Source organism: Cyclospora cayetanensis, unplaced genomic scaffold, assembly GCF_002999335.1.
Source record: "Cyclospora cayetanensis isolate NF1_C8 unplaced genomic scaffold, CcayRef3 CcayRef3_contig_54, whole genome shotgun sequence".
Taxonomy (NCBI): Eukaryota; Apicomplexa; class Conoidasida; order Eucoccidiorida; family Eimeriidae; genus Cyclospora; species Cyclospora cayetanensis.
In genome coordinates, this window is record NW_020312525.1 from 206,473 (window position 1) to 227,839 (window position 21,367).

Below are 21,367 nucleotides of genomic sequence, written 5' to 3' on the forward strand. Positions count from 1 at the left end.
TGTTGCCATCATAAAGGAGTCTGTGTGGGTGAAGTCAATGCATTTTTCACATACTGATGTCATCGAATAACGCCGCCGCTGTGGACAGCTGAAATTGGAAAATGAATGAAAGGAGGATATCTACGAACGCCACAAACTTGGCCCTTACGACACGTCCACGGTGGGGTCGTGCCCTTCTGCGGTCAGCCGCTGCAACATTTTTTATAGCTCTCTACAGATTCCATCAGCTTGAAATGTCTCGGTTGTACAGAGACCTTAAGAAGCATGCCAAAAATATCCTGGAAACATCACTATCGAAATCCCGCGCAGTACAGTAGGCATGTTGCTACAGGTATCGGCTTCTTTGCTCTCTAATTGCTTATTGGTTGGTTGGTTCTATCCGGAAAGTATAGCCACCTGTATAAACGCTTTCTGCGAGTTTTGCACGCTTGGCTAATCTTGCATATTCCCTCTCCAGAGAGCGGGCAAACAGTTTGCAGATGGCTTTTTTGCGCTGTATCTTAAAGCCACATAGCCAAGGCAACACCAGGCTTTGCACTGCATTCGTGGTGTTTGTTGAATAATTCTGGTTTTTCCTGAACAACCCCGGCTAACTGCGCTCCTACTTCGTGCCAGCCTCCTGCCTTGGGCAAAAGGATCTGCGGACGCTTGACTGGCCCGATTTTTAGTACTGAATCTCAATTTATTCATGAGAAGGCGAACTCTGAAGTTCATAAAGAAATGGGCATGATAGAGTGACCCAATCCACAACAAACTTCTGACAACGACAGCTAAAATCAACAAATGTATGTGCTCGGCCACACGGAAATTAAATTTCGTCGCACCACGACGCATAACCTCTTGAATGCAACACATAGTGCGTGTTACAAATAGGTGTCCGCCCCTACGATATTCGCCGAAAACTGTTGGCACTAACTGCTCACAGCAGCTGCAGCACTGCTGCATCTCCAACACCCCCAAGGTCTGCAGTGCCTGGCGGCGGCCATGTCAGAAACTGTGGAAGAAAGGGCAGGGAAAGGTAACAAAGACCCCTACAAAAAGTATTGTAGACCTCTTTGCTCTGTGCCCAAGGCTTCCTTTCCCTAGTGCACGCTGCAAATCTACCAGTCCCCGGAACACCGCTACGACGAAGTTTGCACAGTATGTTCTTCCCAGGCATCTCCTGACATTGATTTCATATGCGTTCCGAGAGTGCAACATTTTATCCAGTACACTTTCAAATACTGCTTCTATTTCTCTGCCAGATTGCGAAGCGTTGTAACAATTTCTTCCTCCAGAGCTTTGAAGAATGCCTTGAACTCGGCTTCCGGCTTGAGTGGGTGTTCAAACTTCATGTTTGTTATTTTAGATATCGTTGGACGCATGGTGTTGTAAATAGTGCTCCAGCCAATGCGGTGCTCACCGCCGGATGTTTCTGAGTGAACACACCCCAACATTCGCACTAGCCGGGTTGGACGTGATTATCAGTCTCCCGCAGATAATCAATCCGCAAGCCACTTGGACAGCAAAACCGTATATACATGGCTTTAATTTACTCCAGAACCTACAAAGACCCACGCATACACCCCAAAGTGCTTAGGGCAGTGCGCAGCCTTACCCTGCATAACGCGGAGACACTGGTCATGAAAGAGACATATGATCTTCATCATGCCAACCGTCTGCGTAACAAACAAAGCGCAGAATACCGTTTTACCGTTGCTGCTGCTGCTGCGCCGCCAGCCACCAACTAAGTGCACCCACCCAAACCTAAGACAAAAGACGAGACGTACCTTGTGCAAGGGACACATGTAATCGTAATCTGAGAAAGCATTTTGTTGCAAAAAGTCTTCTCTGATGATTTTGGCAACTTCCAAAATGAGTTTCTGGTCCTGAATATAATCCGTTGGGGAAGCATACACACAGATAGACCATCCTCCTTATTTCGCTTTTTTCCCTTCTGTTCCCCCTAGCCCGCCTCGAGGTACTTGATAAAACAACAGGTTACACTTGTGGCATCGCCGGAGCCCTCGTCACCACAGTACAAACGGATTCTTCCTGCCGCCATTCTCGCTAGCTCGTCTGCGCGCCTTGCTGCACAACGCAGCTCGATGAGGGGTGTAAAAAGAGGGAAAGGACAGACAAGGCCGGTAAAAAACCACGCACCTCCGAGAGAGAGTCCTTGCCAACGAGCTGCACGATGTCTGTAAGCTCGTTCTCCTGAGGAAACACGAAAGAACTCCAGAAGATGAGGAGAGTGCCGCTACACAACAGACCAACGCCGCAATACAGGAAGTATGCCAACTGTAGTTCCTCCGAAGACATCCGCAGTGTAAGTATCAGCACGTGAATTGTCTCGCTCTCTATATGTATGCATTCATGTACACGAAAAATATACACACGACACACACACGAGCGCATTTTGTGGAGATGCGTGCTATACCTGTTGGAGGATGTCGCTCATCTTTTGGCGAAGCCCCACGAATTCCGAGTCGTATGAATCAAAGAAAGGCTCTAGGAAGCGGAGGTACTTGGAGAACGATGTGGTCCAATTGACTGAAATTTCACGCAGAACGCCTTACGCGAAAGTCCCCTCCTCCCTCATAAACATTCATGTTTAGAGAGCCGTTCAGCACAGCGCTAGCGCATGAGGAAAAGGAGGGAAAAGGAAGTCTTTTTCCGTAGATGTCTGGCTGCTTGTACACTTGCAGAAAAGGCTCTAAAATGCCTTGCAAGAGCTTTTCTTTCCCCTCTCTCTCCCCTCCTCCAGCACATCGTCTCTGTCTCTGTCTGTGTCTCTCTCTCTCTGTCTCTCTGTCTCTCTGCCTCTCTGTCTCCCCAATCTCTTTCGCCCTTGTGCACACGCATGCATCCGCGACCACCCATTGCATCTGCGGCCCCTAAGCCGCCACGAGAACAACGCACCAGACGGGAAATGCTTGCGCTGCGCTAGCTTCTTGTCCAGCCCCCAAAAGACTTGCACGATCGACATGGTGGAAGTAGTGACTGGATCGGAGAAGTCTCCACCAGGCGGAGAGACGGCGCCCACAATTGTAACGGAGCCTTCGCGATCAGGTGAGCCAAGACACTTCACACGGCCTGGCAAAGGCAGCACATGCAAGCAGTGCCAAGGAAGAAGCTGGCGCTGCTGGAAAGGCCTCGCTCCTCGCCACGAAATTGCCCACCCTACTGCGCATTCGCCACTGCTCCCTCCCCCTGTAGTCCAACACCCCAGAGCACTCCGCGTGCGCGAAGAGGCCCTTTCGACATTTTCCCACGGTTCAAACCCGCGCAACCTCCAAAATGATGTGCATGCATCAATGCATGCATGCAATGCACACGTGCGTGTCGATAGGCGCAACCCCCTGACCTCTACCGTCACACATGACCACCCCCACAAACAACACACCCACAGCCGCTCCCACTCCCCCGCCTAATACGCTTCCCCACACATCTCGCCTACTTGCACGCTCATAAAAGCTAGCCAAACGAGCCCCCAAGTAGGCGGGGTAACCTGAGTCTGCTGGCATTTCAGCTAGCCGCCCAGAGATCTCGCGAAGCGCTTCTGCCCAGCGCGAAGTTGAATCCGCCATCATCGCCACATTGTAGCCCATGTCACGGAAGTACTCCGCAAGAGTAATGCCTGGCACCCACAAAGGAGGCCCCCCATCCCCTCGGCAGCTGCAGCCTATAAACCTTCTTCGAAAGGCGGTGAGAAACACCCATCCCACGCAAAACAGAAACGGAGGAGAAAGCCCTCAAGCTTCTGCCAAGCTTCCGATTGTGACTGCATATCATGTCGAAAGCGTGCGTGCAGGCAGGGAAGGGAACGCTCGAGGTGTCAGGACAGGCAGGCAGAATCGCCATCCCCAACAGCCTAGCACACCCCCGCAAACAACGAGAGGCCCCACCTGTGTAGATAGAAGCTTCTCTCGCCGCCACGGGCATGTTGCTCGTGTTTGCGACAAGGCACGTGCGCTGCATAATGCCTTCTTCCTTGCCGTCCACAGTGGTCGTAAGCTCTGGAAAGTCAGCTAACACTTCCGCCATCTCGTTGCCGCGCTCCCCACAGCCCACATACACAATCACCTCGCTGTTGCTGTACTTGGACAGCGCCTGCAGCGGCAAAAAACGCATAACGGCAGCACAGAACACGATCGCCAGGCCTTGAGCAATGCGCTTATCCCCACGAATACAACATACCCGCACTCTTCCCCAAACACCCCTAAGAAAAACGCTCCTCCTTCGATGCATAACGCCGAGGATCAATCACCTGTGAAATGCAAGTCTTTCCGCATCCGAAAGCCCCTGGTATGGCGCAGGTTCCCCCCTAAGCAAGCGCATGCAGCAAGCGCAGCAGAAAGGAACCACTGCTTCAAGCAATGGACGGAGTGTCCGCTGGCACTGAGGATGTCTCCTCTCTCACACGCGCGGTGTAAATACAGCGCTCCAACTATTCGCCACCGATGCCCAGCGAGAGGACGAGGGCAGCAGCAACGCTGCGGCAGCAGCAACGGAAGCTCGAAGAGCGGCAGCAACACTGCGGCTGCAGCAACGAGGCTTTACCTGAACAGTCGGAAAGAGGCAGTCTAGAACACGCTGCCCCGTCAACAGCGGCGTATTTCCCGCAAGCTTTTCCAGACAAGGCCTGGGCTCACGCACGGGCCAGTCGTGAGAAAGAGCGACGTCGTAAACCTTGCCTTGAAATTCCACTTGCGCGATAGGGTCGGAAACAGTGTACTCCCCTGCGCGCACAGCGCACGGGTAGCGGCAGCAAAACTTTCGGCAGAAAATTCGCGCGAAGAAGCCCAATAATCGAAACACATGCATACATGCACACTGCACCGCAGATAGGCAGGAACGCAGCGATTACCCTCGCAAGAGGCCCTCCTAAAGGGAGAGAAAGAGGCAGCGAGAGCGACGCAGGAGCAAATGCGGAAGCAGTCAGAATTCCGCTCAAACACGGGATCTAGAGTTTACGGGATCTAGACAGGGGATCTGACCGGCACTCTACGCGCTTAAAAGCCTTGAAAGGGAATGCGTGTTGTGCTGTACAGACACACACTAAGGGACTTAACAGCGGACCTGCAGGGGCCACGTAAGTGATTCTCCCCTGTCTTTTGGGGGGCATGAGAATCCGGTGATTCTTGAAAAGATTATTTTCAAAGACAGTGCCCAAAATATCGCCCCCTAAACGGATAAGCACACCACAAGACAAGACGGCCAAATAAGAAAAACCTCCAATTCCTTATCGGCGCGGGTGGCGCCCATGGAGGCCTTCGATCTGCATACATATATATTATATACATATATATATATATACATAATATATGTATGCATATATGTACGTATACGTCTGCGTGCCGTTGGCTTGCACAGGTCACCATTAGCGCCGTCGAAAGAGAACTTGAAAAAGGTTCTCTAGGCACAGCGAAAGGGCAAGCACATGCGGCGAGGCATTTATAGACATATAGCACACACATACACAAAATCTGTGCTGCTGGACTGGCGGAAAAGAAAAGAGTTGGGGGGAGTTCTAAAAAATTCGTAAGAGCACAAAGGCCCTCCTCCCTCCAGAGAGCAGAATGAATGCAAGAAAAGCACCGTAAGACGGCCTTTCTCGCACAGTGCGAGCAGCAACAGCACAGAGCCATCAGGATCCCTTCAGTTTTCACCGAGACAGACCTGTCACAAGATCTCCGACTTGGAGGGAGGCTGCAGGATCAAAGTGCCACTTCTTTACGGGGTCAAGGGGAGTTGCATCGCAGCCCTTTGCAATAAATACGGAGGCGCATTCCGTGGCGATGCGTTCCAAAGGCCTCTGAATACCGTCGAAGATATTGTCCAGCAAGCCTGAAGAGCAAAGAGCACAAGAAGCTTTCAAATAAAGCCAGGGAGAGAGAGACTTCCGGGTGTGGAGGCCATCTACGAAGAGCCTCTCCCAGCATTCGCACATCTAACCGCAGAAAAGGAGCACGAGGCAACATCAAAATAGCCCTTCAGACCATAAACGCGGTTCGCGCAGGCGTACTACAGCACACCATGAAATCAGACAAACTGTTTGCTCTCTTTCTTCTTCTCTTGCTCCTTCTGTCTCTCTCAATAAATCAATATCCACACAGCACAGCACAAAAGAGCGATGGACAGAAAGCGTTAGCCCCCAAAGTCTTAATTACCTGGTCCGAGTTTGACGCACAGGGGATGGCCAGACTTCAGAACGGGGTCTCCTACGGATAATCCCGCTGAAACAAACACAACATCCCGAGCAAACGAGAGACGAGGAGGGTGTATGGACAGCACCAGCAGGCGCCCGCGCAGAAACAGCAGAACCGCTGGCGTTTACAGCACGAGCAAAAAATTCCTTACATGCACAACGAAAAAAAGCGTGCAAAAAGAAAAACAAACACGACCCACCCGTCTCTTCGTACACCTGAATATACGCGCTATCGCCTTCCAGACGGATGATCTCGCCAACAAGCCGAAGCCAGCCAACCCGCACCAGTTCGTACATCTTCGTTCCACTCATTTGCTCCGCAACGACCACTGCGACAGCAGCAGCAAAGAGATGGCCACAGCAGGTGCATTCTTCTGAACACGCTGTCAAAGGGCTCAGACGCATTTGTGTGTGTATGTGTTTGAGTGTGTGTGTGTGTGTGTGTGTGTTTGAGTGTGTGTGTATGTGTGTATGTGTATGTACTGCCCAGTGACCACCCCTAGACCGACGTCCACAGCAGATCAATTCATCTTTGTTGCTGTCGCTCATCCCATTCGGCCCTTGAGGAAAACACCGGTTCTTGTGTTGGATTATGCGTAATTCTTTTGCAGCTGCAGCAGCGCCACTTACAGGGTCCCGCCACCTTGAACACGACCCCAACTTGCGGGTTATCCTCTCCGAAAAGAGTTGGGGCATCTTTTTCTGTGGGTGGCGCCATTGTGCTCTTCTGTAATGGCTATACACTCCTGCCTGCCCTTTCGTCCGCGTCCTGCCAGCACGCCTCCTGAGTTGTGCGTCGGCTACTTGTGCTACACAACGAGGTCTACCCCGTGGTACGGCGCAAACAGATCGGTTCAGAGGCTGGGCCGCCGTGTTTCCAGCTGCGCGCGCGCGGTGTACATACACTGCTGGAGGACGACCACGAGAAAGCAAGCAAGGGAGCGGCAGTCGCTGCTATTGCCGTTGCTTCCACCAGCTACGGACCACGAACTAAGGCTAATATAACAGTAATCAGAAGAGGTCCTAAAATTTTCACGTGAGAAGTCCAGCGAGCGCCACCAGCGGCTCACAGGCAGGCTTAGCCGCATGCGGCTGTCGGGTGCCAGCGGCGAAGCGCAGAGCAGCTGCTACTGCAGCACGAGCAGCATAGAAGTCATGAACAGCAGGCGTCGGCCGCGCCGCCGCACTTAAAATACAGCGGAAATACCAGAAACTTCTGTGGTTTGCGGCGGCCGCCAGCACTTCTAATACACAGAGAACGAGATATGTTCGCGCGTGGTATGGCTGGCTTTCTAAGAGTGGTTCCTTCTTGCGCGCTTTGCTAGAGTTTTTGACAGCTCTCTTGAATGCATACCCCCAAAAGCTTTCCAGGTTGCAGTATTCCGCGCGTGCGCTGTACGTACACCTCTCACCTCGCCTAAGGGCCGCTACTTCTAGGGCTCCTGCTGCTGCTGCTGCACTTCGAGCGCTACCGGGTTAGCTCTCGACATCACCGCACACAGTCGTCGACGCAGTCTAGCAGATTCGGCATTTCGTGCGCTGCACCAGTGCCTCCTGCAGTGGCCATCTCTGCCCTGCGCATCGCGTGCTTGCCGCTGCAATAGGGGAACTCACTGCAACCGCGGCGCTTCGGTGAGGAGTTTCTTCTATCTTTATCGAAGGCCTATCCCGCCAGCGGCAAACGCAGGAGGAGGGGGGTGAAGGAGAGCAACGGCAGGGATGTCAACCACATCCACAGCTTCCCGTCTCCCTTCGGATGAAACATGCAACAGGAGCAGTGTCGCTTGTAGCACCGAGTCCGTTGCTACTGCAGCGGCAGCGGCTGCGTGGCCAATCCACTGCGGCCACATAAGGGGCCTTACGGAGGTTTCCACAGCTTTTGCGGCTGCCGCTGCCGCCGCAAAAGCTGCAACAACAACCCCACCAGCAGCACCCGCAAGGGCTGCCGGTCGAGGTGCCTCAGAGGTGGATGTACTTGCCGTGCATAATGTTATGGGATATGCACAGCTCTGCTGCCCAGTCTCCCTTCCTGCTGCATCGAGGTGAGCAATCCTGCATATTCATGTGCTCATCGTAGGGGCCGAAAAAAAGTGCTCTCCATGTGCATACATATACACATACACACATGCATATATATACATATATTTATATATTTATATACACTGGCTACATGTGTAATTGCCTCTTCTCTCCGAATATGCCTTCATCTTGGGCTGGTGTATGCGCGCGCAATGCACATGTAATACATGTACGTATGTATATTCCATACGTAGCACAGTCTGTGTTTGGATGCTGTGTGTCTATGTGTGTTTTATGCCTGCACGACCCACTGATCGTCGCCCATGCCCTTCCTATTGCTGTTTGGCCATAAAGTGCTGCAGTGCTAAACCCTTTTAAGGCCATTTCCATGTGGCTTTGAGTGGCTCCCTAAATTTCTCTGCCACAGCTGCACTCTGCCTCGGTGTCGTCTGTCTCAGGGTTCTAGGAAATTCTGTCTTTTGTCCCCGAGAATTTCACTCCGTGCGAGTCGACGTCCGCTGCGGTGCCAATGGCATAGCCTCCCTAAATATTTTTGCGTAAGAGGTGCTGTTGATGTTGCTGTTTGTGTTTTTTTGTCGATGTTGTTGCTGTCGATGTTGTTGCTGTTGGTGGTTTTGCTGTTGATGCTGTTGGTGTGGTTGCGAGGGCCCTCGTTTTGCCCTTCAAGTCTGGGGTGTAGTGTGAGGGCTTTCACGTGCGCAGCAGTGGCTGTAAAACGCCTTGCTGTCGCTCATGTGCGGGTGCTGTTAGATGCCTTTTTGTGTCTGTACACCTGTACGCCGCAGCTTTTTTTTTGTTTTGACGACGTTGCTGCTGACACCCTCTTGCGGATTTTCGTGCATGCAGCAACGGCAAGGTTATGGGGACGGGAACGAATACGGTGATGGCCTTGCGAATCGCCATGCTCAAAGTCGTGCGGCGTCTAAGAGCCCACGGGGTTGTAACTCCTGAGACGCGCTTGCGGCATTTCCGTGTTGGGAACTTGCTGGCTTCTTACGCTCTACCATTTCCTCTGAAGCTGCAGCAACTTGCAGCGCTTGCCACTGCCAGCCAGGTGCAGTTCGACATGGATCCGGAGAGATTTCCTGGAGCTCGGATGAAGATTCCTATGGGGGGGCCAAAGGCCGCACAGGTGTGTGCCCCTACGTGCTGCGTCGCCCACTTTTGCTGCAGCCGCTTGTAGCTTCTTGCTTTATTCGTGGCGCGTGCTTTTTGAGGGGCTTTGCCATACATGGTGTATGTGTGCAACGGAGTTGTAGCCGCTCGATGCAGAGCGCCGGGATGCGTGACAGTGCAGTGGTGCATTTGGAGAGGGGACTTTTTGTGCAATAGCGAACTTTCGCCGTCGGGTGAAGGGTCCAAGTCATGTTGTGCCAATATGGGGTCATGTAGGTTGGTCGTTGCGGTTCTCGCGAGGGAGGGGGCGTTGGTGGCCGTAGAAGTGTATTCTTGCATTATTGCCTTCCTAATTTGGCGTTTCTCTCCGGCACAGAATGTGTAGCATCCCAAAGTGCCTGTGAAGCGGGGGTAGCCAGAGAGAAGGTTGTTCAGACGTCTTTGGGGCAGCTTGTTCTTCTTTTGCAGCAGCGCGTGCTGTGCGCCTCTTTTGGGGGTAGTGCATGTAGCTTCTAGACGCTTTTTTGTGGTGGCAGTTGTGTTTCGTTGCGTGGCTTTCCGGTTCGCCCCCTTGTCTGGCATTGGCTGTTATCAAGGTCGGTGGTAAGGCTTCCAGCGAATCGCTGTGCAATCGTCTTGTGCATGCAACATGCGTGCGTGCTCCTGTTCCCTAGGGTGACGCGGGGGAAGCGGAAGGGGCCTTTGGGGCTTGGACGCGCAGCAGCAGTCAAGGGGGAAGTTCTGGGTCATACCCAGCGCGTAAGGCCGAGGTAGTAACGCTGCATGCATTTAGCAGCGGTAGGCTAACCATCACAGGCGCGCGGTCTGCAGCTTCGCTACAGCAAGCGCTCGTGTCTGTGCTGCCGCTGCTGCTTCGCTGCCCTGGGCAGCAAGTTCATCATACCGCAGGCCATAGAGGGAGAACCATATAGATAGACATGTGAAGCGCGCACGAGCGCACCAAGATGAGCAGCAGTAAATAGACCTTGTATTTTTAACTAGTATTTCTAGTTGAGTCTTTGTGTTTGTTGGAACACATCGGAGTCTGCGGAGCAGCCTGCAGACGTCTTTCTCGTGCGGAGAGCGAATGTACCTGGACCCTCTGGGGCATCCTGAAAACGGCACAAACCTGCAAGGGGCGCAGTACAGCGGCCTTTTTATGCGCTCTTGCTCGGGGTTGTGCAGAGAAGTCTGCATGCATCTCTTCGAGCATTTCTATAGTTCCTCCGCGGCGCGTGCTGCTCACAAGGCAGCTTCTACAGTGGCCCGCCCCTTGTGGGGTCAATCCGGTTGGAGAGGCGCCTTTAATATGGTTTTAAAAGCCGTGTGCATTTAGAAACTTTTGCGTGTGCAAGTATGTGTATGCATTTAGACATATTGTAGAGGGCGTAAACAAGCGGAAAAGGCATGTTTATATAAAGGGAGGCTTTTATGTGCGTCTCTAAGTGGAAGCCTCTATAAATGTTTACCTAAAAGTACACGCATCGATGCGTAACGCTCTTCACACTTCTATGTGTATATATATTATAGTTTAAATATATGGACATACATATACACATAGGTGGCGGATGGCATGCAGAACAAAGCCCCTGAATCCATGGGCGTGCTGGAGTGAGACACTTGTAGCCCGCCCCCTTAGTCTGTCGACGCCTACATCCCAAGCAAACGCGTTCGTAGAGGCTTGCAAGAAGAGGGTGTTGCCTGTAGAGGGACGACTGGTGTAGTTATTCAAACATGTACGCACAAGGGCGGTTGTGTAGGACTATCCCTTCGTGCTTTGTCGGAAGACAAGGCCATGGAGGCTTTAGGTCATGCCGCTCTCGTGGAGAGAGTGGCATGACTCTCAGCTGTCCCCGAGGATTTCGTGGGGACCGCGGGGGAGGGGGGGGCGATGGTGGTGGAGAAAGGGTCCGGAAACGCCTTCAGGACGGCGTGCGAGCCTCTTAGTCTTGATCTTGTCTTGTGTATGTACTCATTGTTTTCGACTGTATGCACAGCATGGCTGAGAAGCAATTATCTAGTTGTGTGATAGAAAGCGTCTGGTGTAGGCTAAAGCCAGCCAAAGCCGTGAATGGCCTCCCCTCGCTTACCTCAAAGCCTCCCCTCGTCCGTTCAAGAGGCCAAGTGTTGGGTTCCCGAAGAAAATTAGCCTACTTTCCGCATCCGACGGATCTGGGCAGCTCTCAGGAAGGCCCTTTTAGGGACCAAACAGGTTTGTGGCACAACCAGAAATCGTTATGTCGAAGTGCACCAAAGAGAGAAGCGACCCTACCCTCTCTCTGTCCCTTAGTAATAGGCCTTTGCCCGGTGTTTATTCTGGCCCTATGCACTCTCTTGGCCGCTATGGGAGCATCGCCTCGTTGCAGACTAGCCAAACGTCGTGCACAAAAATTCAGGGAAGGATCGTATTTACTCTAAAGCCCATCAGACCTGACGGTCGTCCAGCCTGGTGCGCCGTCCCCCGCCTGCAAAGGGGGTGCTATTCCAGCAGGCACAGGAACAGCTTCGGAGAACGTACACGCCTTGCGGAGCCTTAGCTCCAGGGGAGGCTTCGGAGGGGGGGGGGCCCGCCCCTGAAGCGTCCCCTGGGGGCCCCCGTGGAAGGGGCACACTTTACGGGAGGCCCCCCCCGGGGGCCCTCTAGCGGGGGCCCCTAGTGACAAGCTGCGGCCCACCGGGGGCTGGCCCTTGGCCATAAGCCCCGCCAGCAAGGGCGCAGAGGGAGATGCAGAGGTGCAAGCGGGGGTTACCCCCACACGGGGTAGAAACAAGGGCAGAATTTCTGTGGCTGCCGACTCCTGCAAACGACGAGCAGCTTTAAGGCTCTCCGTGACTCCAGACGGAGCAACGGGGATAGTGGACCTTGCGGATGAACAACAGTACGAAGGACGACGCGAGAACAAAGCACTTCGGGGCTTTAAAGGCAGTGGCAAAGCAGTGGCTGCGGCAGCAGCGTTTTCGCTCTCCCGCTGCACATGCTGAACACTTGGAACCCTCTTGACAGTGTGCAAAGCAACGCTGCCTCCGCCACTTCCCGGCGGAAGGGGAACGTTGTCGCCACGCACCAGAAAAGGTTGTGGTACAAAAGGAGTGGCCCGCAGATTGCCGCTGCTGCTTGTTCTGGGCTGGGTGTGGCGCTGTTGCTGTTGCCTGATGATATTCCGTCCGTCTATGGGGGGCAGTGGTGGGGTTTGTGTTGAGAGGAGCTCATAGATGGCGTTAGCGCCGTCCCGGCGAAGCGCCTGCAGATGGGCGATTAGCGCCTGCCGTTCCTGGTGCAGTTGGATGCTTTTCATGTGGAAGACACGGCAGAGGCGCTTGTACCTCTGAGCTTTCGACTTCCAGCGGAAAGCGGCGGCTTGCAAATATGCATTCTGCCAGTGCCGCTGCTCTTCGCTTTGACTTTCCCGAGTCGCCTCTACGCTGCGTGCCGAGTGCTGCAGCAGCAGCCCCTAAAAAGTCGCAGTTTTATAGGGCCCTGCTAAAGATTTCGTGGGTGCGTCTGTGGGGATAAGGCCCCCCCCCCCCTTTGCCCCCTATACTTGATGAGCAGTCACATTATTGCTGGAAAACGGGAGGGAACCTCACCTGAGCATCTAAATCTCTACTGGCTAGGCCCTGCACGAACCGCTTCGCAATGCCCTTCGCCTCAGATCTTTGCGTCCTCGTTTGGGACGTCTGCTCAGCAGGGGCTTGCTGCTGATGCTGCTGCTGCTGTTCAGCAAGGCTTTCTCGCTCCCGCTGTATCTCCTCCATGAGCTGGCGGTGTTGTCTCTCCAGGGCAGCCAAGTCGCCCCGCACCCTTTGACACTCCGCCGTCTGTCCCTCCAGGTCCTCTGCCATCCGTTCAAACTAACAGAGCAAACTCAGCAACGCAGATAGCAGCCCTGATGCGGCAGCTTTTGCAGCGAGTAAGACTCTGCATTCTACTAGCAAGTCAGGTGATGAAACGCCTTCTACGGGAATTAAGTGCCATGCAGGGCAGGTTTGAGCCAGTAAGTTGGCCTCGCTGCAGTAAAAGCAGGTCCTTTGTGACGTGCACGTTCTAATGCTCGTTGGCACCAGCGCCGTTCGATCAAGTACCCCTTACTTTCTGACGGAAGACTTCTGCGCTTTTGCGTTCTTTAGCAAGGGCTGCAGCGGTCCTGGTGAGCTTCTCTTGAGCAAGGTTTACCTCTTGCTGTGCTTCCTGAAGCTTCTGGTCACTCTCCCTCCGGAGGGACGAAAGCTCCGCCAACAAAGAAGCCTCGCGGGCCGCCGACGCTGCAGCCTGCAGCACAGCAACGCAGCCTTCTCGGCTTGCATGCATCGCGTCAAAATTACTTCCCCCAGCCCCAGCAGCTGGCTCGGCGTCCTAACCAGCAGAGGTTGGGGTGTGAAGGGCCCCCACCCGAAGCTCACAAGCGCAAGAGGCAAGAAGCTACTCTTCGAAGAAAGGGAGGGAGGCTTTAGGAGACTAAAAATTGGGATATTAAAGGCAGGGCTTACCGCTGCCTTATGTTCTTGCTGCAGCTCCTCCGTTGTGGACTTGAGCACGTCCGTGGCTCTTTCAAGTGACTCGCGATAATCCCTAGAAACCAAGGATTATATTGTGAACAAAGCAGCATGCGGCTTTTCGATATTCCGCGATATGCGCTGTAACGACACTGGGGCACGGGTCAGGGACAGCCGCGGAGCAGCAAGTTGGGAAACGCACTCTGCCTCTTGAGTTTTCTCTTCGAGCTGCTGTGCCAGTCTGGTCGGTTCCTTCTCCGCTTGGATCCTCAAATCGCTAAGCTCAGCTGTCACGGCGGCAAGCCGCTCCTGCAGCAGTAGCTGCTGCTGCTCATACCGTTGTTGCTGCTCTTTGTTCTCTCTCAAGAGGGCAGCACTTGCTTCGCTGTGTCTTGTCTCTGCATCCAAGGCCCGCCGCCTTTCATCCGCGAGCCTGCAGCGCAGCGTTTGAACGTTTCAGCACTTTAGATGACCCAATAGTCAGTGCAGAGGCCTCATGATGAGGCTCTGTAGCGCATGCATGCATTGCACTTAGATATCCGTCCAAAGACTTCTGGTGGAACGGGTAGGGAAGAACTCAAAGGGAAGAGGCCTTATTATCTGGTGTCCACCCAGCGAAATGCAATGTGCCCTTCCCATGTGCGGTCTGTTCGGCTTTAGATGACAGCGCACTCTTCTGTCAGCGATGCCAGACGCGCTGTCTGCTGCTCTATTCTGAGGCTCTGCTCGAGTATTTCTCGCCGATACCCGCCAATCTCCTCTGTCGCACACAAAAACGCCCTCAGCCTGTAAGAAATGACTCCTAAGAGCGCCTTTCTTCTCGCCTTAATCTGTCTTTTTGTTTGTGTACGTGTCTGTCCTTGTCTGCCCATCTCCTCCACTCAGGAGACTGGAGCACACGATTTCACGCATGCAGTCCCATACCCGCCTTTTAGACTGTCGCTATCAGTCCATTGACCCCACACAACACGGGCATTGCAAACACGCCGCCGTAGCACTCTCTGGATTCCACATACGCTTGTGTGTTGAAAGGCGAAAACTGCGTCACATCAGACAGGCCTCCACTGAGCTACAACATACCGGAAAGGGTTTCCTTCTCTTTGTGAAGCCGCGCAGCCCGTTCTGCTGCTTCATCGGCCAGCCTTGTAAGTTCCGCGTGGGCTGTCTCTGCCTCCGCCCTAAAACATGCACATACGTGCAGCAAGGCAGTCTAAAAGCCTGCTGCCAAAGCGGCGTCTTGTCATCAAGACCTCGCGACTAGACACACACTCACACTTAACTATCCTAAGCAACTACTAGGGGGAGCACGGGGCCCCCTTGAAGCGTTCGGAATTCTCGAGACACGCGAAGCGGGGGGCAGTTCATGAAAGATTCTGCAGGGACAGTCCGGAGGAGGCTCCCACCGGAAGCGCACAGCTTCTTGCCGAGCAGCAGAGGCAGCCTGCCGCAGTTCCTCTGTCTGCTGCCGTTCCAAGGCCAGCTGATCTACCAGCTGCCGCTGCTGACGAAGACTTTCCTACACGAGCGAGCATCCAGCGAGCGCACGCATGCAAACACAGAAAAGAGATTGATAGGGGGCAGCGGCTGAAAGGGCACTTAGATAGGGCTCGTGTCGCAGTCGACAAGACCATCCACTGCTGCTATGTTTTTCAACGAATGAGCCAACAACATGCTCTGGCTTTCAAGCCCGAGTAAGGACTGAGTGATAGCCAGCATGCTTCTGTGCTCCGTCGGGGTATCTTAGGAACAAATCTAGGGTGCACATGCACTTCGTGAATGGACTGATGTTGCTGCCGAGCAGTCTGAAGTTCAATCCCCTGCTGCTCAACACTGCACTCCAACGCGGTGAATTTGGCTTGCAGCTCTACTCTTTGCTGCCTCTCCTGCTGTAGCTGTTTCTGCATTTCCGCAAGCTGCCCCTTCACCTTGTTGTTGATCTCGTCCTCTGTCTTGAGGCGCTCCAGTCGCTGCAGCAGGGCAGGGAACGCGGCTGCCTAAAAGGTGCCATATATATTTAGAGCAGCACTGCATTTTTGTGGAGGCTTCACCCTGCACCCATCAGCTAGACAGACAACGCTTCAGCAGCAAGGCTTCCACGAGGCCGAGCTTTTAAACAGCCGTTGCCGCCTTGACAAGCTAGCTACCACCCACAGGAGGAGGCTCCAGTGGGAACGCTCAAACTCACCCCTAGAGTGCTCTCTGAGAGGAAACCACAGACCTGCAGACCATCTTCCTGCAGGCACATTGCGAAGTAAACTCTAGAGGAAGCAGCAGCTATTGGGGAGGCACCTTCAGGAAGACCTGTGGCGTCGGGAAGAACTCCTGGCAAGAGGTGCTCCATACACAAAGGGAGACAGTGTCAGCGTGGCTAGAGGTTGCGAAGGGACCTCCTATTGGACGCTGCGTGCGGAGACAGAACATTCTGGGCTTTTTCTCGCAGGTTGCCCTTACTAGTTCCCCCATGCTGGGCATATTGCTTCCTAGACTACTGCTGGTTCTGGCATCGGCAGACGCGAGGCGCCTAAGGCATTGCGCTTGCAACTCGACACCCTTTCGCGGCACTCCCGCCTCCTGCTCAAGGCAACAAGGACTCTGGGTTGATAAAGACAGCCGTTAGGGCCCTGGCTGGGTAGAAACAGGCTTTCTGACGCTAACCCCCCCTCCGCCTACACGCGCTCTGGAGCAGGTGCAGTGTAATGCAACAGCATTTGTGTATGGTCCTGCCCAGTACTAGGAACCGTGTCTTGACAGCTCCCCCGCGAAGGAAGAAAGTAGCATCCAGGAACTCGACCTTGCACCTACCATGATAGCCGCTACTTGTAGTGTGTTGCACGGTATCTTTTGGCGGACCTAGTTGGGTAATATGTTGCGGGCAACAGTTTTCCCATGCCATGCCTTCTGAAGACCAGTGGTTTTCAAAGGAGCCAACTGGCTCCAAGTGCGCATATAAAAGCACCCGCCTACGTCTGCCTGACTCTGTATCCAATGTTGATCGTGAGATACTAGGCACCCTGCGCTACTGCCTGAAAAGACCCTAGCTGCCCCCCGACAATGGGGAGAAAGTTTCCTGGAGCTGTCCTACTACATGTTGCCACTTTATTTCGCGTAGTTTCTGTCTGTTTGGGTTGGGTACATACTGCGCATTTGGCGTCAGGCCAGCGACCACAGGGAAGGGAGGGGAAGCCTGGGGGTTCACTTGGGATTAGCTGCGCTGAAGAGAACGCATTAAAGAAGACGAAAATGCCCGGCTCGCCGACCAAATAAAGCGAAAGTGAGATGACAGAAGTGGGGTTCGAACCCACGCCCTTTCGGACTGCGGCCTTAACGCAGCGCCTTAGACCACTCGGCCATCCTGCCAGGAGCCGCCCATCAGGCGTGCATACAAATACATAGCTCTTAGCCCCTAAGCCACAGCAGCGTTGCGCTCGCTTTACACGCCTTTTGCCATTTAATGCCTGCCAGATCACACATCCTGTGCCATGATCTGTCCGGGTTAGTCCAGAGCCAGAGACGCAGATCCTGAAACGCGGCAGCGGCGGGGGAAGGTCACCTCAGCGGCAAAAGATAAGGCAGTACACGCGAACGTATCTTTAAAATATGCCAGATTAAAGTACATTATTTGGGCTTTTGAGGCTCTAGGAGTGTGGGAAGGGCCACATATGCCTATGGGGCCCCTGGCAGAGCAGCCCCCGTTCCTACCTGGTCGGTGAGTCTTCGTGCATGCCTCCTTAATAGCTCGGAGGCGCTTGCCAGCGACACAGCGGTAAAAGACTCTCCCATAGACCTCCCAGCGCAGGGAGTTACGTGATTTACGAAGCAGACAGCTCTGGGAGGGGAACCAGGGGAGCGCTGGCGAAGGGGTCGACAACCGCATGCGCGGTGATGCCCCGTAGTGGAAGGGAGGCACACAAAACTGATGAAATGCGATAGATCGCTGCGTGCAGAAGAAAGCATCCGCCTCGCAGGAGCATCGACAGGGACCAAGGTCACCTGGGAAGCGTTTCGGCCAGGCGACACAGTCCGGCAGCCTGCAGACGTACTGACATCTCCAGTCAAAACAGACACCCTATGTGCGCTGTATCCATGGCTTGCATCTGCGCAAAATTTGTATAAACCCCTGGTAAAACCAGCATCTCACGCAATGCCGTTCCATTGCTGAGGAAGCCCAAACCAACTTCCCTTGCAGCAGTAAGGAACGCCAAAGTGTATAGTGTAGAGACTGGAGAATACGACAGCAGTTGAGACAGCCGTTCGCTCTGAGCTGAGCCAGCGGGTAGGGCCCTTACTTAGTGGAGCATCATCTTGCAACGCAGGGAGGCCCTGCGCGGCAGCCATCGCAGATTCGCTAGAACCTTGCATTCGCATACAGACTAAGGCTCGCTAGTACCTAATATCGGTGGCCACTCACAGCAAGCTGCATTGTAGCCGACTGAGTGGGTGATTTGCAGCACGGTCCTCCCCACAAAACAGGAGCAGCGAAGCGCTGACGGCACTTCTGCGGATGTTGCTAGATTAGACACCGCGGTCAAAATTGTGTTTGCACGTAGATACGCCTTAGTTGAGTATCCCGAAACTCCCATAATGGAATTTAAAGACATGAAGGTCCCCCCTTTGTAGAGGCGATCGATTGGGGGAGAAGCCTCCGCTCAATCACAACGGCTGCCTCTGAAATTAAGTCATCAGTGGAAGTGCTACGTGAGAAAAAATTTGCACGGCACATCTGCTGCTGCTTGATGGAATGCTTAAAGCCCGCTTTACTATTGCTACGTAACCACGAATTCTTGCGAATATCCCGTGCTCGAAGCTGGTTTTAATCGGCAACTTTGCCCTGTGAAGTGAGGCCAGCCCAGAGGTCTCCTAGGGCCCTAAAACAAGTCCATTCTACAACACCAAACGGGGGCTAAATGGGAAAGTCAAACACCTTTTCCGCTAGCTCCGCACATATGGCCAGGAAAGCAAAGGCCTCCGCACTGTTTTGTTGTAGCTCTGCGCAAATCTAGGGGGCGTTCTGCCTTGTCTTCACATGCTGAGAACGTCTCTACCGGAAAGAAAACCTCGGTAGCGTTGTATGGCTATGTTCTATCCTCGAATGCAAATGCTGCTACGCTCAGCGACTCTGCGCAGTGCCCGAATGTGACCCCACGTTCTGCGTGTGCGCTGCTACACTGGGGAGTCAACAGTATCTCTTTCCCCCTCTCCCTCTCTCTCTATATGTCTACATATCTATACATATACAGCGCTTGCTCGCGTGAGAGAGAAATATATGTATCTAGATGTAAGAATAGGGCCGCCCCCGACAAACGAGATCGCTAGGGAGAGTACAGGGCGTCACATCACACAGACAGAAAAAGTGCAGTTGTGTGTCTTCACGGGAAAGAATCTCCCCCTTTTCTAACGTTGCGCGGCTCGTTTCGCAGTATTCGGGTGTAAGTGGATGCAGCACTCAGACATCTGCAAGTAGCGATGAAAGAAATCGTGTTGCCTCCACCTAATGTACCTCGCTCTCCGCATTTCCCGAAACAGCAGCACCATTCACAAGTCCAGTGCCGCCCTCTTCTGTCTCAAGGCCTTCGACATCGCTCTCCTCCTGCCAGTCCTCTGCTGCTTGTGGTGTCTGAACGCCCAGCTGCGTTCCACAGTTACCACCACTTCCTGCTGCTGCTACAGCCCCTGCTGCAACTGCTGCTTTGCACAAACTTGTGGAAAAAGTTTTTGGCCTGGCTCGCCGTCTTCGCCGCTCGCAAAGGCCCTCGATGTTGTGAGCCACCCTGAGTTGGATCCAGCAAAAAAAGAGCAAAAAAGCAGATGCGCTATATACACGACGTACACACGCCTGGCAACAGCCTACATCGGGCCCTTCTACACACGCCTGGCAACAGCCTACATCGGGCCCTTCTACACACGCCTGGTAACAGCCTACATCCGACCCTTCTACACACGCCTGGCAACAGCCTACATCCGACCCTTCTACACACGCCTGGCAACAGCCTACATCCGACCCTTCTACACACGCCTGGCAACAGCCTACATCCGACCCTTCTACACACGCCGATTGACGCTTCTCTATGAGACAGTATATTGTGGCGCTTGTGAAGAAATCGAAGCCATGCACACCCTGCTAACCGCGCCTACTACCCCACAGCCCCGCTTTCCCAGCGAAGGCCTCCCGAGCGGCGCACTTAAGCCGGAAGATGAGAGCCTTCATATACTGCGGAGTCAGCGTTAACTGAGGCGCCTCATTTCCAAATCGCTTAGAGACGGCAGCTCGCAAGAGACTCAACAGAAAAGCCCCCATGTCCCTCTGAGGGTCAGGCACCAGATCGGCTTCCTCGCCTAACGCCAGCTCCGCATAATCCTGGCTGTACAGACACGGAAAAAGCCTCCCCACAGCACAGCACACAGATAGATGCACGCCGAAACGCAGTCTCGAAAGCAACCGCGAAGTGTCAGAGCACACAACCGGATAGGTTCCTCCGAGGAGGAAGAAGAAAGGGGGCGAGGCAGTGCAAAAAATCAGATTGGGCAGCTGCTAGCAACGCACATGTCACCGCGGCGCAAGTGAAAGATTAGGACCATATCCAAAAGAAAACGGCCGATGCGCCAGAGGGGAGAAGCATGCAACAACCGATCCTTGCTGCACGTGACAGCACTGAGCTGCTTCCGCAGTGTTGCCTCCACAGCACTGTCTGACTCCTGCTGCAGCTGCTCCAATTGCCGCTGCAGACGCTTCTCGTTGCGGTCCGCGTCCACCCAGGCTTCAAAGAGCTTCGTCGGCAGCAGCAGCAGCAGCAGCAAGAGAGAAGACAACAGCAAAGCACCAGCATGCATGCTCAGCAAAAGTACTGTGGGCTTCAAGAGACAGAGAGAGAGCAGGGTAGGGCAGGCAGCAGCAGAGGAGGGAAGAAGGGACAGCCAGCAGCGTCTGTGCAGGAGAGGCGAGATATGCCTCTACCAGGGGTGACAGGCTGAGAACTGGAGGGCTTTTAGGCATACGCGTTGCATTTTCTTGATCTTTTCAGTGTCTCCGGAAAAGAGCGAAGAGGTTTTAAATGCTCGAGAGAAGAGGAGGGCTGTCAAACGATCGTAGGACACGATGTTGGTGAGCAGCACGCGCCGTACCCAGCGCCGCTGCAGTCCACGAGAGAGAAGTTGTAAGCACAGAAGAGGGCAGACAGTAGAGAGACAGAAGGGCAGCAGTGCGCCAGCGGTGCCCCGTAATATGTATATATATACCGCGTGGAGAGAGAGAGAGAGAGACAGAGACAGAGACAGAGACAGAGACAGAGAGAGAGAGAGAGAGAGAGAGAGAGAGAGAGAGAGAGAGAGAGAGAGAGAGAGAGAGAGAGAGAGAGAGAGAGAGAGAGAGAGAGAGAGAGAGAGAGAGAGAGAGAGAGCAAGAGAGAGAGAGAGAGAGAGAGAGAGAGAGAGACAGAGAGAGAGTTAGAGAGAGACAGAGACAGAGAAAGAGAGACGGACAGAGAGAAAGAGAGAGAAGGAGGAGAGAGATGGACATGCGTGGGGTAGTGA

The 21,367-nt window shown here is 53.7% G+C and overlaps 4 protein-coding genes and 1 non-coding gene across 5 annotated transcripts; 1 reads left to right on the plus strand and 4 right to left on the minus strand.

The window, feature by feature from the left end:
- Nucleotides 1-1,229: 1,229 nt before the first annotated feature.
- Nucleotides 1,230-6,487, minus strand: LOC34621423 (V-type proton ATPase catalytic subunit A). The gene is made up of 13 exons (XM_026334961.1): nucleotides 6,391-6,487; nucleotides 6,153-6,218; nucleotides 5,662-5,829; nucleotides 4,543-4,721; nucleotides 4,250-4,306; nucleotides 3,888-4,092; nucleotides 3,440-3,619; nucleotides 2,902-3,075; nucleotides 2,420-2,532; nucleotides 2,143-2,196; nucleotides 1,770-1,868; nucleotides 1,598-1,658; nucleotides 1,230-1,414 (listed from the first exon to the last, which is right to left on the minus strand). Exons 1-13 carry the CDS (start codon nucleotides 6,485-6,487, stop codon nucleotides 1,230-1,232), a joined length of 1,638 nt encoding a protein of 545 aa, XP_026190746.1.
- Nucleotides 6,488-6,782: 295 nt separating this feature from the next.
- LOC113146734 lies at nucleotides 6,783-10,665 on the plus strand. The gene is made up of 5 exons (XM_026334957.1): nucleotides 6,783-6,894; nucleotides 8,637-8,766; nucleotides 9,077-9,362; nucleotides 10,021-10,255; nucleotides 10,391-10,665. The coding sequence occupies exons 1-5, from the start codon at nucleotides 6,783-6,785 to the stop codon at nucleotides 10,663-10,665; spliced, it is 1,038 nt and encodes a 345-aa protein (XP_026190742.1).
- Nucleotides 10,666-11,760: 1,095 nt separating this feature from the next.
- Nucleotides 11,761-15,871, minus strand: LOC34621421. The gene is made up of 5 exons (XM_026334959.1): nucleotides 15,683-15,871; nucleotides 13,437-13,616; nucleotides 12,935-13,198; nucleotides 12,497-12,618; nucleotides 11,761-12,208 (listed from the first exon to the last, which is right to left on the minus strand). Exons 1-5 carry the CDS (start codon nucleotides 15,869-15,871, stop codon nucleotides 11,761-11,763), a joined length of 1,203 nt encoding a protein of 400 aa, XP_026190744.1.
- A 1,246-nt stretch (nucleotides 15,872-17,117) lies between these two features.
- Trnal-aag lies at nucleotides 17,118-17,197 on the minus strand. The gene has a single exon. It is a non-coding gene; the product is annotated as a tRNA-Leu (tRNA).
- A 1,556-nt stretch (nucleotides 17,198-18,753) lies between these two features.
- Nucleotides 18,754-20,602, minus strand: LOC113146735 (the record flags this gene model as incomplete). The annotated part of the gene is made up of 4 exons (XM_026334960.1): nucleotides 18,754-18,878; nucleotides 19,343-19,608; nucleotides 20,020-20,195; nucleotides 20,378-20,602. Coding segments are annotated over 4 exons (792 nt in total), but the record flags the coding sequence as incomplete, so codon positions are not given.
- Between the last annotated feature and the right edge of the window lie 765 nt (nucleotides 20,603-21,367).